Raw genomic sequence first — 16717 nt, forward strand, 5'->3', positions numbered from 1 at the left:
ACACAAAAAGTTATCAATGCAGCACCTCCCTGGAATGAGGCACAACATCTGGTGTTAGATTACTTGAGTCGCACCAGACATTTCTGAACACACGATTAGTTCCAATCCCGTACCTCCCTGGAATAAGGCACAATGTCTGGTGCATGATGACTTGAGCCGCACCAGACAAATCCGGTCACACACAGAGAGATGCAAGTTCACCTGTACCGAACAAAGAAGAATGTAGCACTGCTTCAGGTGAACACCCCCACCTCTCAGGGTCACAACCAGTGACAAGAACACTGCACAAAATGAGCATGCAGTCAGGTGTCGCACAAGAGAAATGCGGAATGCTCGAGAATAGTAGGCCAAGCGGGGTCCCCCAACTGGTAAATCTGCTCACTACCAGCCAGATGCTTATGCTTGTCGTGGCCCCATGATGAAAGTCCACACTCCTTGAATGTGGGCAGAACTTTGAAGGCATCACACCATGCAAATACAGTCTCCTGGAGCAATACTTAGTTCTACGCTCACATTGCTGCTACCCGGTGGAATCCAGCAGATGACGGAGATTCATATGGGGCACCGCTCTCCAAATGACACAGGTAGAAGGTATAAGTCCCTCACAGCAGATGATGTAGACGCATATGAGAGCACGCTCTCCAGATTACACCAATAGAAGGTGTAAGTCGCACACAGGAGGTCTTTGATGTCCCTGAGTCCTCCATAAAGACAGTGGGCAAGCTAACAAGCCATTGGGGAGCACACTACAGGGTGCCACACTGCAGCAAGCGGTTTGCCCAGGCCACCCACAATGCAGGAAGGGTGCGCTGTCCCTTCCAAGGCTAGTATATATTCCTGTGCACAACAGATTCCTCTAGCAGTGTGCACCATGCAGTTCAGGTTCTCTATCCCACATTTCTGCAGGTGTATATCTACGTTGCTGAAGTGTGGTACCATTAGTTATATTCAAGTGTGCCTTTTAAGTTGGGGGCGTTCAAAGGGTTCCCCTTTGAACCACAGATAACTCCCCTAAATTTCAGTCCTGTCAGCCATGGGGACACGGACTGCAGACGTTAATCTTTAGTGCGGCCATCATCTGGCTCCGAGAGGCCAAGTGTCAATGCCTCTCCGTTCATTCTATCCAGCCAGGCCTTCAAATGGCAGAGGTCTGTTTTTCCAGTTTGCCAAGTTTTATAGCTGTCACTGGGGAATGCACAGATGTGTTTCCCCCCAGCCTCCAGAGGAATGAAGTTGAAATAAAAAGGCACACAAAAGGAGTCTTGGGACATAGAAATGGGCACTTTCTAGAAGTGGCATTTCTAAGGTATTACTGATAAAGCCATCTTTACCATTGGAAAGGGTTTGCCATTGTGAAACCAATGATAGTAAACATGAGGCTGCTCCAATGCAATCCATATTGCAGCTAGGATTAACTGTAAACCTTCCCTCATACTAATAAATGGGCAACACAGCTCTCAATGGTAGTGAGAACACACATGGGTATTCTTCACTCCCTGGGCACATGTGCCCTGGCACACGTACAAGCCTGCAGGGGCAGACTGGACAGAAGGTTTAAGAACATCACAAGGGGGCAAGTGCACCCATACAAGCCTGCTGTGACAGGCTCAGTATATATATGAAAACAACACTGTGCAAGTGTGCACATACTGGCAAGCTGTGCCAGGCCTAGTGTAAACATATATATATATATATATATATATATATATATATATATATATATATATATATATATATATATATATATTTATGTATAAATATATATATAAACACCATTGTGCAAATGTACACATGCTGCTGTCTGGCAAGCTGTGACAGGCTCCGTATGAAACCACCATGGTACAGGTGTGCACATATGGGTAGGCTATGCCAGGCTCAGTATACACAAATAAACACCAATGTGCAAGTGTGCACATGTCAATAGATGCCACTTCCTAACATATGTAGGAAGGGCCATACACTTTCACACTGTACTTAGAGTGGAAAGGCATCCACGTCTCTAAAGACACTCCAAGAGGATCACCAAAACCTCAGGGAAGAGGCGAACTCCTAGGTGGGGAAAGCAAAGTGGGTGTTCTCCCCTACCCGGGCATGGGACACCCTTGTGTACCTGACCTGCCTTCAACATACCACCTACTCTGCCCTCTGGGTGGTGCTCGAGAGGTGGCGGAAGGCATACCCAGGTTGGCTAAGGTTATGAGATGTCACCCGTGCCTCCACAGGCCTGCGCTATCAGGATTAATACATGTTGGTCAGGCTACTCTGAAGGGTGGCACACTCAGTGCAGTGTCCCACATACCCTGGGCTGTACCAAGGTATCTGGTGTACCTTTTAATGGGGCACTTCTGGGTATGGCACCTCCACCAATTACGTAAGTGCCCTTCCTGGCATGTGTAGGAAGGGTGCATGTACTTTCCCATTGCAGTACAATGGGAAAGTGCAGAGAGTCCTAAGGGCTTGCAAAGAGAGTCAGCAATAAACTGGGAGGAAAAAGTAAAATGTTTCTTGGAAATCCCCTAAGAAGAGGCATGTCAAACATGACCCCTCTCCCAGCCTAAAGCCAGGGTGATTTTGATCATTCCCTTGATAAACCAACAGGCTTTGGGCCACAAAGCATGGGCGACTGCCCACCACTGCGTTGGTACCCCCTCCAGCTCTACTCCCCCTGATCCTAGGAGGATCTCCTTTATGGCTATTGGGGTCCACCCCAGGGTATGGCACCTTCCGCTCCTGGGGGTGGCACTCCCAGCCTTGCCTCCGGGACCACCATAGGTCACTGCCACAGCACCAGGACAAGGGCGCCAACAGCTGCCAGTGTCCATAACCCGGCACCTTGCCACCCAATGTCCTGGGCCCTTGGGGGCCCAGAAAGGGGGGCATCACCCCAGATGTCTTGCCCCTTTCTCTCCCTTCCCTCCTGACCAGGCCAGGGTTGGCTTCCTGCGCCCGGTCCTCCAGCCAGAATCTATACACTGGTGACAGCTGGGGGGAGGGGGTATTATTTTTTCTCCTGCTCCCTTTTTTGGGCAGGACACCACCAGGATCCAGAGCTGATGGTTTACCGGTTACAGCTGTCCCCTCACAGCCCCTTACTACTAGGAGACCCCCCTAAGTGGAGTTCCTTCCGGCACTAGCCATCTTCCCCACCTGACGCTCCCTTTGGGGATCCCCCAGGTCCAGGGGCTGGGTGTAGGGCACTTTGGGCTTTTGCCTGCCTGACTCCTCTCTCACTCTGAGAAGGAACATGAGGTCTCCTGGACTTTTCCCCACCTACGACCCCCCCCACCTCACCTCGAGAGAGAACCTGAGACTTCCTGGGCACTGGCCTGTCCCCGACTTCCCCCTCCCTCTGAGAAGAAACATGGGACCTCATGGGCTTTGGTCCGTCCCCGACTCCCCTCTCCCTACACTGATTCACAACTGCCCCACCCATGGTGGGGAGATGGCTGGCCCATCCAACTGAGCAGCACCCCTCACTACCTTACAAGCGTAAAGAAAGAGATTCCTCCCCTTCGATATGGACGGTTTGGGTGCTGCCCCAAACTTACTGATTAAAATGGCTTTCTTGTCTTGATCGGGTAGCTCACCATGCACTACCCTGCTGGGGTCAGGAGGGCATCTCTCTCTCCGCCTTCAGGAAGAACCCCCGTTAAGCTACCACCCCAGACTTCCTCCGGGACCCCGTGCCCTGTTAAAGTCACTCATAAGTTGCCAGCCATTTCTTGATGACCCCCCCCCCAACAGGAACATTGGTATTAATTTCTTGGGAATACGACCTCAACTCTCACTTTAAGATGCAGCATGTGCACCTCCAGCATTACTACAATTGGACCCTATATGTAGGGCTCTTATGTCCAATTCTCTGATGCTAAGCTCTCGGGCCATCTTTTTCTCTTCCATGCCTAGTCTCTTTTCAGCCAAGACCTGATCACTTTGCAATTTGGCAAGGACCTGCTCTTTTTTTAGGTTGGCAAAGGCTAGGACCTGCTCCTTGTCCTGTTTGGCAAGTTCTAACTTTAGTGTTCTTTATTCCCTTCTGTCCACCAGCTCTTCAGAGGACATGCCTCTGGAGAACACACAGCTACTGGAGGCCAAGGAGACCCTCCGTCCTGAAAGACAGGAGCTCCCCCCTGTCCACCGTTAGTCCCTTTGAGAACCCCAGTGCCTGACATCTCCCACTATGCGCTGACCCTTCTTGGTGGGCCTCTGCCCATGCTTGCATGGCTTTCTGGAGATCTGCCTTTGTGAAACTTCCCCTGTCAAGCACCCCCATCTCCTGGCAGAACTCTTTCAGTTGCGCCACCGTATACAGGTCCAGCTCAGCCAACTCAAACAGTTCCCCCTTAGCTAGGACCTTTAGCATGGTGGCAAACTAGCAGGAGCCAAAATAGAGATGTATGTGGAACAACAATCCCTAACCCCAAGGTCATTCTGTCCTTCAGGCACACTTTAGGAATGAAGAAACACCTTTTGCCAGTGTGAAGTTGTGACACACAGTTAGTTACCATGTGATGCTGTACAAATACAAGTCCTATCCCACCCCTTGACTGCCAAATGTTGGAGGTGGCATGTTCTGGTTGGGTGAGGCGAGGCCCTAGCCAGGCAGAGCCTACCACTCGAGATAGAGGCGGGTGATTACAGTCACTGTAGAACCTGCGCTCACCCTTGGGTAGCTTGGCACAGAGCAGTCAGGCTTATCACAGGGGTGATGTGTAAAGGATTGGCACAGCACTACCAGCCAACAATTAGACTGAGTGTCACAAAACAGACTTCTTATGAGGTGTATGTGAATAAAGTTTGTATTCAACACACACACACACACTACTTTACACAACATGAACATCATGTAAATCTGGGCATCAATCACATTAAGAAATATAACTAGTAGTACTAGGCCCAAATGTGTTAATACGAAATTAGCAGTATGTACGTGTAAGAAGAAATAATACTTTCCCTCCCAGCACCCTCATGCGGTGCAATCAGGTTGGCAGCACAAGACGCACCCCAGCGATCACCCCAGCTCCCAACAATAGCAGGAATGTGTATATAAAGAGAATCTCAACACTTTTAAAATAACCCTGCGGCCTAGGCCGCACAGGTAGACTTCAATGTCAACCGTAATAGTAAACACCGTGGGCAGCACCCTCAGGTGCGGTGTAGTCAATCCCAGGTAATCACTCCGACACACTCATTCTGCACCGCTACATGGTGCCACGGATATCAGTCAGGCTAGTATACACGCACTGGCACACACTTGCCTCCAGCAACCTAATGCGGTGCTCTCACATTCGGCAGGTGAGTTGTCAATGAGTTCACAGACCCCTCTTGGACCCAAACCTTCCTCCCCCCTGCATCAAATTCCTGCCCACAAGAGCTGAAGATGTAGTAACATTTCCCTGATACTAGACTGCTCGCAGCCTATGGTTACTGTTGGACTTGGCCTTTGTGGCAGGTTCATCCCCTGACTTTTTGCCTCCTTCATCCTATTTTTTCTGACCTCTCGCTCTTGACTCTCGGACTCTGAGCACTTTATCACTACTGATCAGTGCTAAAGTGCAGGTGCTCTCCCATCTAAAGTTGGTATGATTAGCTTATACCTAATTGGCATATTTAATGTACCTATAAGTCCCTTGTACAGTGGTATCTCTATGCCCAGGGCCTGTAAATTAAATGCTACTAGTGGGCCTGCAGCGCTGCTTGCGCCACCCACTGAAGTAGCCTTTCCAACCTGTCTCAGGCCTGCTAGCGCAGGGCCTGTGTGTGCAGTTTTCTGCCACAGGGACCTAGCATCTAAATTTACTTGCCAGGCCCAGAACTCCCCTTTTACTACATATAAGTCACCCCATAGAGAGGCCCTAGCCAGCCCTATGGGCAGGGTGCTATGTATGTAGAAGGCAGGACATGTGCCAGGTTGCGTGGCCTGTCCTGGTAGTGACAAACAGCCTAACTTGGTGTCTCACTACTGTGAGTGTTGCCTACTCATAGGATTGCATTGGAAATGCCCTGCCTTATGTGTAAGGGGTATTGTCTGATTTATGAGGGGTAGCGTAGGCATGTTTGGTATGGTGATGAGAAATGCTGCTTACTGGTGTAGGTGGATTTTTTATTACTATTACAGAAATGCCACTTCTAGAAAGTGAGCATTTCTCTGTGCTTATGACTCTGGTGTTTTGCAGCTTGACCCCAATCCACGTCTGGGCAGAGTGACAGTTGGGCTTTGTGCATACTTTTCAGGCAGCTTGTACACAGGGAGGGTGGAGGTGTCACAGATGTGCATCTGCATACTGAATAGTGTTCCTGGGCTGAGAAAAGGGAGAGGTGAGGCACACCTGCATTTGTAAAGGCTGTGCCCTGGCCACACACAATAGGGTTGTTTACCCCCAACTGATGTTTGGAGCCTGTGCTGGAGGAGAGAGAGAGGGCACTCCCAGAACCAGGTGTTACCGGTTGGAACCTCCTCTCCCCTTCCTTTGTAACACATTGTAAAGCTGAGTATAAGTATAGAGGAATTTTCCCCACAATTTGGGAACTTCTGGAACTTACCTGGAAATGGACACAATGCTGCTGGAGGGACTCACCAGGAACCGCCCTGGACTACTGCAGCTGTGCTGACCTGTGACCTGCTGGGTCACCTGGAGGAACTGCCACTGACTGCATCCCTTGTGCTGGCCTGCTGCTGGGCCCTACCGCCCTGTGCTCCATCCTGTGTCCCCCCCAGGGGCTGGGTGCTGTGGCCTCTGTCCCCTGCCAACAAGCTGTCGAAGTGAAGGAGGAGTGCTTCACCTTCATTACTTAGCGCTTGGAAAGCACTCTGTTGCAATTATATCCAAGTGCCTGGAAAGTGCTTTATTTTTGTCCCCCAGCGCTGGAGAGCGCTTTTTGCTGCCCTGACTTGCCATGTGTTTTATTAAGGCTCTTGGTACAGGCATTTATGATACTTTAATGAGAAGTGCTTTTGTGTAGTAATTTGATTCCTGACTACTGCTTATGTTGCAGAATACTAAGTACCCTGTGTGTTATATGTGACTACTGCTAGTTCTGCAGAGTAACTAATGTGTAACATTCTGACAACTGCTAAGGTTATCTTGGACGTGTAACTCCCTTGCCCTGACTAGAGTGGGTGGGTTCTGCCTGGCTTGTGTGCATACCCTAGCCAACCATAAACCCCATTTCTAACAGTTACACTTATTCAGGATGCCAGGGCAAAGGAGGGGGGAAGAAAGAGAGAATGGCTGATAGGACAACATTTGAAAAATTGAGGTTTGACCTCAACTCAGGAAGTTCACTCAAGGTCTCCACACCGACCTCCCAGCTTGGGATCCGGTCTGCAAATGACAGAGAGAGGTTTGCTTTGGAGACATACTGTTCCTAGTGGTGCCAAGCCAGACACTCCATTCCACAAATAGTTACCAGTAGTTACCCTAAGAAGGGCCATATCCAACAAACAGCATACCCAAAACGAAGAGTGATAATGCATTAAAGACAAAGGCGTTCATTTAATTTATTTATTTTTTAACTAGGGCACTTTTTGTAATTCTTTTACTAGAAAAATGCTATTTAATGATATTATTAGTATTTACAATGCATATCATACATCATCATTTTTCCAAGTTTAGTTCGTGCTAAGCACTCTTCAAATTTTGCATCCATTTCACGGTTCTGTGCTTCAGAGAAATAATTTTTCCAGTCCCCAACATCACCTGAAAAGAAACACACACGTAAGTTCACAGAAAACATCAACGTTACTTAACTGGTATTTGTGTAATCTTTCCAAAAGAAAAAATATTGCCAATTCAGTTTTCTTAAACAAACTACACGATTTGGGTTGAACCTACTTGATTGTATGTAGCTGAAACGGAAGAGTCGGCTCACAAAAAATGTGGCACACCATGCAGGCACAGACACTTACATAGTTTTCCACATTTGCGAGCATCACCAAATTTCCAGAGCAAATTTGATACAAATAAGATGGATTTTAACGTGGGTAAACTAGAAGTGGAGCCGGAATATATGGTGACCGAGGGGTGCGGGTCTGGTGTGGAGGGGGGCAGGAGGGTGTTCGGGGAAGTTTGGAATTTTTGAATAAAGCAGGTAACCCTGCACCAAAACCAGGCAAATATGTTTTGTCCCTCAAATGGGCAAACATGTTCCACTGGCTTTTACCCCAGCTGCAGGGATCAAACATTTTCTACCTTCTCAGAGCAGACAGAACATTTTTGGAGGCAGTTCGGTGAATATTGGGGATATGGAGTGTGATGGTGCTTCACAACATGCCATGGCAAGGCTGGGTGTAAGCCCAGCGGAGAAATATTTACTCCCCCCGTGATGTTGCAGGGATTAGTTAGGGGCCGGGCAGAGCTCCTGCCCAAAGCCCTTGTGCATGTCCCTGCAGCAGTTTCATCTGGTATGGAATCGCACCCGCTGAAACAAGACCCCGTGTCTCCAGACGTGGAGTTATCCAATCGAGAGACAAATGGCTACCTGAAATAGCCCAACGCAGGGTCCTATCCAGTGCTAGAGTTCTGGGTGTTATATCACAGCTTGCAATCAGGGCATATGAGACTTGGGGGCAGATTTAGGAAAAGTGGTGCTCACCAAGTGCAGCGCCACTTTCCTTGTGCCCCTTAGCGCTCCCCTACAGCCGCCATGTGTGCGCCTTATTTAAAATACGGCGCACCATGGTGCAGGGTAGGGGGAATAGTGTAATATTTTTGATGCTACTGATGTACTCTGCAGGAGTAGCGCTGAAATGTTGGTGCTACTCCTGCAGAGTACATAGGGGCCCATTATAAATAACTTTTAAAACTCTGAGCAGGAGTTAAAAGTGCCTAAATAACTGGCGCAAGGCAATTTCTTAGATTTCCTTGCCCCGTTTTTGTGGCCCCCCCTTACGGGGAAATGCCCTCTTACATACATTATGCCTGGCGCAGGCATAAAGTGGTGCAAGGGTTTACAAAGTGGCGCAATGCATGCATTGCGCCACTTTGTAAATATGGTGCGCAGAGAATGCCACTCTACGGCCGCCTTAGCGTAACAAAATTGCGCTAAGGTGGCGCGAGGGGCTCTTAAAAAGTTGGCCTTGCTGATCTCTGGACATTTGAGGGTCCCTCAAACAAAAAAAAAGAATGAGCCAAGGATACTTACCTGTAAAGTATTGCTAGATGTTGTCGAACACGCTCCTTTTGACAAATGGGATGCGTACATAGATGATTTTATTACATTGCTTCAGACAAAGCATTTGGTATACAAAGTAGTTTAGGATCTGGCCAATTGGTAAGTATCTCAAATGTAAACATGTATATGAGCAAGCATAATTAACAATATATTTGCTAGTAGACATTCTATAGACTTATGTTTAGGGTTTATCTAGCACCACTATTAAGAGTACATGAAAATACAATAAGTCAGAAGAAATTTTGGATTTCATTATGTAGTTCAAGAACACATTGTTGCTTTCATTATCAGGTGAATGTTATCCAATATGTTAATATGTACTACATGTGTGGTGAAAATGTTTCAGCTCTGATAGCATGCCACGCTGATCCCCACACATCCTGCAGAGTGCTCAACAGAAATCTAAAGACAGACCAATGAGGAGAATAACCATTACCTGCAACAGCACAATCATGGTTAACTCAACTAATGGATCTTGGGAATATTTAGACTTTTTTCCTCAGGCAATTCAGAGTAACTAGAGCACATTTTCTTGTGAAGAAAAGTAACAAGATTTAGGTTTAATTCACAGTTTGTTTTGGTAATTCTGATTTGGATCTTGCCATTTCACAATGAGAGGAAATTTAACAAATCACAATCAGATTCCGACACAAAAGGACCCAGGACGGTGCCATGCTTAATCTTATTATCACTTATGATTCTCAGCAAGTCAATGACCCTATCCCAGGTGGATGGTGGAGTCACTCTCAAATTGCCTTTTTATGTCCTTCTCCAAATGCAAGCTTAATGTCTAACGTAACATATGAAAAATGTGGATTTGCGACACCATAAAGATAGACCTAAACATCCTTGCCTCATGGATTCCAGCCAACCTTCCTTGCCATACCAAGGACCGTGAGGTAAAGGAACCAACTATCAAACTACAATGACCTTGTCTGAAATTATAACCAAAGTTAACTTGTTGGCACGAAAATGACTCATTACTGAACTTAGCACATATTCAGTCTGGACGATGATCTTCCAAAAATCATATTTGAGGCTATATCGACTCGATTCAAAGTTGATTGAGCAAATAATCTTGTACAAATGCTGTTTAAAACAGTTAAATCAACAACCAACGCCCTACACTTTGTGAGAAGTGTGATGACATTGTGAAAAAAAGTTTTAGACATAAAGGTTATCCATTGTTACCAGCATTCTCATACTACACCTTGCCATCATTAAAGCTACCCTTTTTACTGGAGCTCACTGCTACAATCATGTAACTGATGTGTAGCTCAGAGTGAGCTTCATAGGAGAAATATGGTCATGGCTCCCTGCTGAGAGTAGGTCTAACAAAAACTGCATGTCTAGTACACAAACTCCTTCATTCTGATCCCTCTCATAACCTGGGAGGGAGACTGGGCTTCTGATGCGGTCCTCACCATCTACACAGATCTGACACTCTTATCGTCAAGATCCTCACTTTCAACAAAAGGGCTGCACCCCAATGCTTGGAACATAATCACCCCTACATTCTCAATATTCGTCGTTTCCTCTTTTAATCAAAAGCCGAACCAATTTCCTTCTCAGTCCACACTGTCCCTCATTCTCTCTCCGGCCCACCTAGATTCGGCTGCACCAACATAAACCCCCTAGGAGCCTGGGGAAGTGTCTTTTCATTCTCGAATTCGATGCCGAAGGTGGCTGGGATCACAAACTGCATCATTTGGGCTTGAGCCCGGCCTGGCCCTCGGTACACGTTCTTGGGAGTATGTGATCCAGTCAAATAGTGCTGTTTATAGCGCCTCACTAATAATGCGTGTGCATGTACAAGAACTGAAAAGGAGTGTATGAACCCTACATGGTACTTACTCTCAGTAGAAGTATGTGGGTGTTCTTGGCCTATAGTTTGTTAATGCCAAACTATGATTTCTGCTTATATAACATTATTTATCGGTCTCCTCGTGGTGTGCATATATGTAAATATGTCTCGTATGTATGAACTTGCTCTATTTGACTAGTGAAATGCTTCTGGTTTTTGTAATGTGTTCTGATGCTTATGGTCTCTTCATAATTACAAAGTAATTAAATGGACAGCAAGCGGTAAGGCCATTAATCCAAAAAGTCACTATACTGTTTGCTGGGCCCCGCCTTTCAACATATGAAGAATTAACTGAAAAACACATCACTATTTCTTTAGAAAAGCATGCCTAATGGCAGATCACTGAAAAATCTTCCAACGGTACTAGTGTTAAGAGTAGATCTCATGGACACAATGGGCCCTGGAGGTAACTTTCAGGAGAACAAATAATGTGATTTTGATATCAAAGAAAAAACAAGAACACATGAGAAAGGTTAAGTAACATACCTAAGGGTTTGTAGATTCTGTAAATTGTGCCATTATCGCATGGATAAATCATTAGTCTCAAAGGGAGAGGAAGAGGTTTAATACAAGACGAAGGGGGACAAAAATGCACAACTGACAACTCGTATACTATTTTTTTTACAGTTAATGTTCTCATATTTAACTGATTTAAGTAGGTAGTACAATTAGAAATCTAAAAAATAAATCAGTAAAAAAGTTAAAGCAGTCTGCAAAGCTGATGGGAATTATGCGACAGAGACACTTTTTAATAGGATGTAAGATCTAAAAATTCGCAAAGTTTGAAATGTAGGCATTGCCCATATTGCTCCCTCTCCATATGCCCAAGAGTGAATGCCGATAAAAACAGAGAAATTACAAGGACACAGGCACAATAGACAACGGATAATGATAGCAGATAATAAACAGAGGTAGAGGTTAGAATCCCTGTTTTGTTTGTCTATAGAAAGATAAATCAAGCACAACGTGAATATGCAATTTCCGTATTTGTACACAGTAACGCAAATATTTGTTATATATTTTTTGAGATTTACGATTATTTTTCTATCATTGCGAGAGATCATGCATTTTGGAATCCTCAGGATATTTCGACCAGCCGGCAGGTGTTTGAGTAATAATGTTAAAACACAGTAAAGATAATGTATACTTTTAGAAGGATACAAAATAAATGAAATTTAAGATGGTATTTATTGCAGACGGAATTAGAGACACTTTGTATGGTTGAAAAGGTCGCCATCTAGTGGCTACAACGATTCTAATAAAATCTGAGGAACACAAGAGTTAGCCATAAGTGAGCTGCCATTTCGTACAATCTGCCAATATTGCCCAAACAACAATGGATATTGTGATATTTTCCTCTCAAACTTGAGCATAAGAAAGTTAAACTATATTTTTTCAGGAGTGCACACCTGAGTTCTAACGAACTAAATTAAATAAATTGCCTACTCTCATCACAAACGCAAACTGGCAGGTATGTGTTATTTAAGTGTGAATCTACTACGTATCATTTCTCTGACATGCAGAATTCCACGCAGAATTTCATGCGGAATGCTGAAACACACTGAAGTTTTTTGTAAAGCTATCCTTACTATAGAGAGATGTATTCATATCTTGTACGTTATCATATGTAAAGAAACTAGACTTGCACTACCCTTTGTCTGTTCAGTCAGTCAACTATATTATTTAGGCATTAGTATTTTTAAGAGTAACACATATTCAACAAATACTATAAAACGACCAATAGAGACAATACAGATACATGAAAAATCCAATTCCTTTCACAGCTATATAAAAATGTCACTTATAAAATCAATTGCTCACTAACACTTCCTGGACATATAATATAGATCTCCCTAATGCACGTTACATCAAAATACCTCATATCCAGTAAAAGGGTGGCCGCTCGTCTTCTATCCTTGACATCATATTTCCCTAAGACGGGTCTCAATAATGACTTCTGTTGCTCTAAAAACCATAAGCAATCTAATAACATGTGGACGAGATCGCATTTCGTTTCCATGCCACACTTACAAATAGTATTCTCTACTAAGTCGAACCTCTTAGCAGGCGAATTTAAAAGTGGGTTTACCCTACATCTGAGTTATAAGGGGGCCAGTCTTACGGATTCATTAGGTAGTATTTCTAGATATGGGAATGTTTCTTCTTTCTTCCAACATCTTATCAAATGGCATACTGATCTCTTATCTTATAAACATCTTAAATCATCATTCCTTGCCATTTTGTGTTAATATTCGAAGATCACACTTACTGATTCATAATGTATGTTGAGCATTATATATTATTACTAACCTATGACATAAATCGTCAAACTTTTCCCTAATAGACATTGTCCATTTTAATTCACTACTTGGAATCTTGGACATAAGGTTGTAATTCTGGGGAGTCGCCCTGTTCTATTTGTTTCCAAAATCTAATCACCTTAGCATAAGTTATGTAGCTTCAAGCCTTTAGGCCTGTCTCCATCCCACGGCTTGGATTTTAGAAGAGGATGGTAAGGACGGAGGTCTTTTTAGGCTTCTACCCTCCCCTAAATCCTAGTTGTTTTTCCACTTAGACAAAGCACCTCAACTCCATAATGAAATTGGAGCTGGACAATTGCTTGATAGGCTGCCAAAACAGCCCGTATTAAGGATGGCCCTCCATATGATTTACAAAATTTCTTAATTCCACTTGCGCTTGAAATTACTTTTACTTGTAATGCTTCAATATAGTATTTCCATAAGAATTTTTTCACAACCCACACCTCAAAATATCTGTATCTGATTTCAACCTCTCTTTCTGCGTCATCAAGGAACTACTTAAACTTTGGGTTCTTTTTTCCCAAATAGCAGCACTTTGGTTTTATCCAAATTTACTATCAGCTTTTTCGTTTTAAAATGAATAAAAAAAAATAATCTAAGGACATATTTATACTCTTGTTTGCTCCAAATTTGCATATTTTCTTACGCAAATTTGGCGCAAACCTAACTCCATATTTATATTTTGACGTTAGACACATCTAACATCAAAATATAGGAGTTTGCACCATTTTGCACCTTGTGTCAATGAGATGCAAGCCAGGGGTTTCCATTTAAAAAATGGGGCAATCCCCATATTTATCCCCCTCGTGCAAAAATGACGCACAGGTGGGAGGAGGGGCCAAATAATGGTGCAAAGCTTGCTTTGCACAATTATTTAATGCCTGGGTCAGACCTGACGTTAGGGGACCTGTGGACCCACTTCCATGGTTAAACACCATGGAATAGGTCCACAGGCATTCACCTCGATATTATGGGAGAGCCTTGTATATTTTTCCAATTTTCTAATCTGGTTTTTAGGTGCCTGCATTCATCATCAAACCACAAATTTGTCTTCCCCTTTTTAAGCATCATTCTATTTTCCTTATTATTATTATTCACATGTATATTAACCTTTAAACATGTTACAACATGTTTAATTATTTCCTCATACCAACAAACACATTTTACAGGTACCTGTTCCTCAGACATTACATTATACTTTCGCTGAACGTCTTTTAACAGGGTTAAATTATTCTCCTTTTTTCTTGTCTTGAGACCCCTGGGATAATTCATTTTTAAAGGGAGCTCTTGCTCTCTTTTCTGCTTAATTCCTATTCTTAGCACTATATGTAAAGGCCAGTGGTCACTTTCTCCAATTTGTAATACTTCCAACCGCTTTACATATTTATAGGCCCAGGCATGCATAAAAGTATAATCAACAGGACAATTCTCATTACCAGACATACAGGGAGTGCAGAATTATTAGGCAAGTTGTATTTTTGAGGATTAATTTTATTATTGAACAACAACCATGTTCTCAATGAACCCAAAAAACTCATTAATATCAAAGCTGTATATTTTTGGAAGTAGTTTTTAGTTTGTTTTTAGTTTTAGCTATGTTAGGGGGATATCTGTGTGTGCAGGTGACTATTACTGTGCATAATTATTAGGCAACTTAACAAAAAAAAATATATACCCATTTCAATTATTTATTATTACCAGTGAAACCAATATAACATCTCAACATTCACAAATATACATTTCTGACATTCAAAAACAAAACAAAAACAAATCAGTGACCAATATAGCCACCTTTCTTTGCAAGGACACTCAAAAGCCTGCCATCCATGGATTCTGTCAGTGTTTTGATCTGTTCACCATCAACATTGCGTGCAGCAGCAACCACAGCCTCCCAGACACTGTTCAGAGAGGTGTACTGTTTTCCCTCCTTGTAAATCTCACATTTGATGATGGACCACAGGTTCTCAATGGGGTTCAGATCAGGTGAACAAGGAGGCCATGTCATTAGATTTCCTTCTTTTATACCCTTTCTTGCCAGCCACGCTGTGGAGTACTTGGACGCGTGTGATGGAGCATTGTCCTACATGAGAATCATGTTTTTCTTGAAGGATGCAGACTTCTTCCTGTACCACTGCTTGAAGAAGGTGTCTTCCAGGAACTGGCAGTAGGACTGGGAGTTGAGCTTGACTCCATCCTCAACCCGAAAAGGCCCCACAAGCTCATCTTTGATGATACCAGCCCAAACCAGTACTCCACCTCCACCTTGCTGGCGTCTGAGTCGGACTGGAGCTCTCTGCCCTTTACCAATCCAGCCACGGGCCCATCCATCTGGCCCATCAAGACTCACTCTCATTTCATCAGTCCATAAAACCTTAGAAAAATCAGTCTTGAGATATTTCTTGGCCCAGTCTTGACGTTTCAGCTTGTGTGTCTTGTTCAGTGGTGGTCGTCTTTCAGCCTTTCTTACCTTGGCCATGTCTCTGAGTATTGCACACCTTGTGCTTTTGGGCACTCCAGTGATGTTGCAGCTCTGAAATATGGCCAAACTGGTGGCAAGTGGCATCGTGGCAGCTGCACGCTTGACTTTTCTCAGTTCATGGGCAGTTATTTTGCGCCTTGGTTTTTCCACACGCTTCTTGCGACCCTGTTGACTATTTTGAATGAAACGCTTGATTGTTCGATGATCACGCTTCAGAAGCTTTGCAATTTTAAGAGTGCTGCATCCCTCTGCAAGATATCTCACTATTTTTGACTTTTCTGAGCCTGTCAAGTCCTTCTTTTGACCCATTTTGCCAAAGGAAAGGAAGTTGCCTAATAATTATGCACACCTGATATAGGGTGTTGATGTCATTAGACCACACCCCTTCTCATTACAGAGATGCACATCACATAATATGCTTAATTGGTAGTAGGCTTTGAGCCTATACAGCTTGGAGTAAGACAACATGCATAAAGAGGATGATGTGGTCAAAATACTCATTTGCCTAATAATTCTGCACTCCCTGTACACGTTTTTGCTGATGGGATGCATCTTTGGTAAACGCCCATTTAAACTGCTGCTCCAGTAATCGGTGTTTGGCGGTGGCATGGGCTGAGGGCTTGCTGGCTGCTTGATTGCAAAACAGCTATAGATGGCGGGTGTTATGCTCAATGCGGCTGACGAGTTCTGTGGCGGGTTCAAGCACATCTCCAGTCTTTCGGCTGTTGGCAGTCTTATTTAGAGTGAAAGTGCTGTGTTAAGCTGGTTAGGGCATCTCATAGTTTATAAGTGGCTAAAAATATTTTTTTCCCTACCTGTCCTGAAAATATTAATTCCACTCCTGTATCTTTAGCCCGCCCTTCATCTCCATCAATGTAG

General features: G+C 44.2%; 1 protein-coding gene across 2 annotated transcripts in view; it reads right to left on the bottom strand.

The window, feature by feature from the left end:
• Positions 1–7491: 7491 nt before the first annotated feature.
• Positions 7492–16717, bottom strand: part of LOC138289403 (sulfotransferase 6B1-like) — a 114614-nt gene continuing 105388 nt past the window's right edge. For both annotated transcript variants that reach the window (XM_069230171.1, XM_069230170.1), the window contains one exon: positions 7492–7700. In XM_069230171.1, the coding sequence (XP_069086272.1) occupies positions 7623–7700 (78 nt within the window). In that variant the 3' untranslated portion in view covers positions 7492–7622. The remainder of the gene's footprint in view (positions 7701–16717) is intronic.

Source organism: Pleurodeles waltl, chromosome 1_1 (genome assembly GCF_031143425.1).
Source record: "Pleurodeles waltl isolate 20211129_DDA chromosome 1_1, aPleWal1.hap1.20221129, whole genome shotgun sequence".
Lineage (NCBI taxonomy): Eukaryota > Metazoa > Chordata > Amphibia > Caudata > Salamandridae > Pleurodeles > Pleurodeles waltl.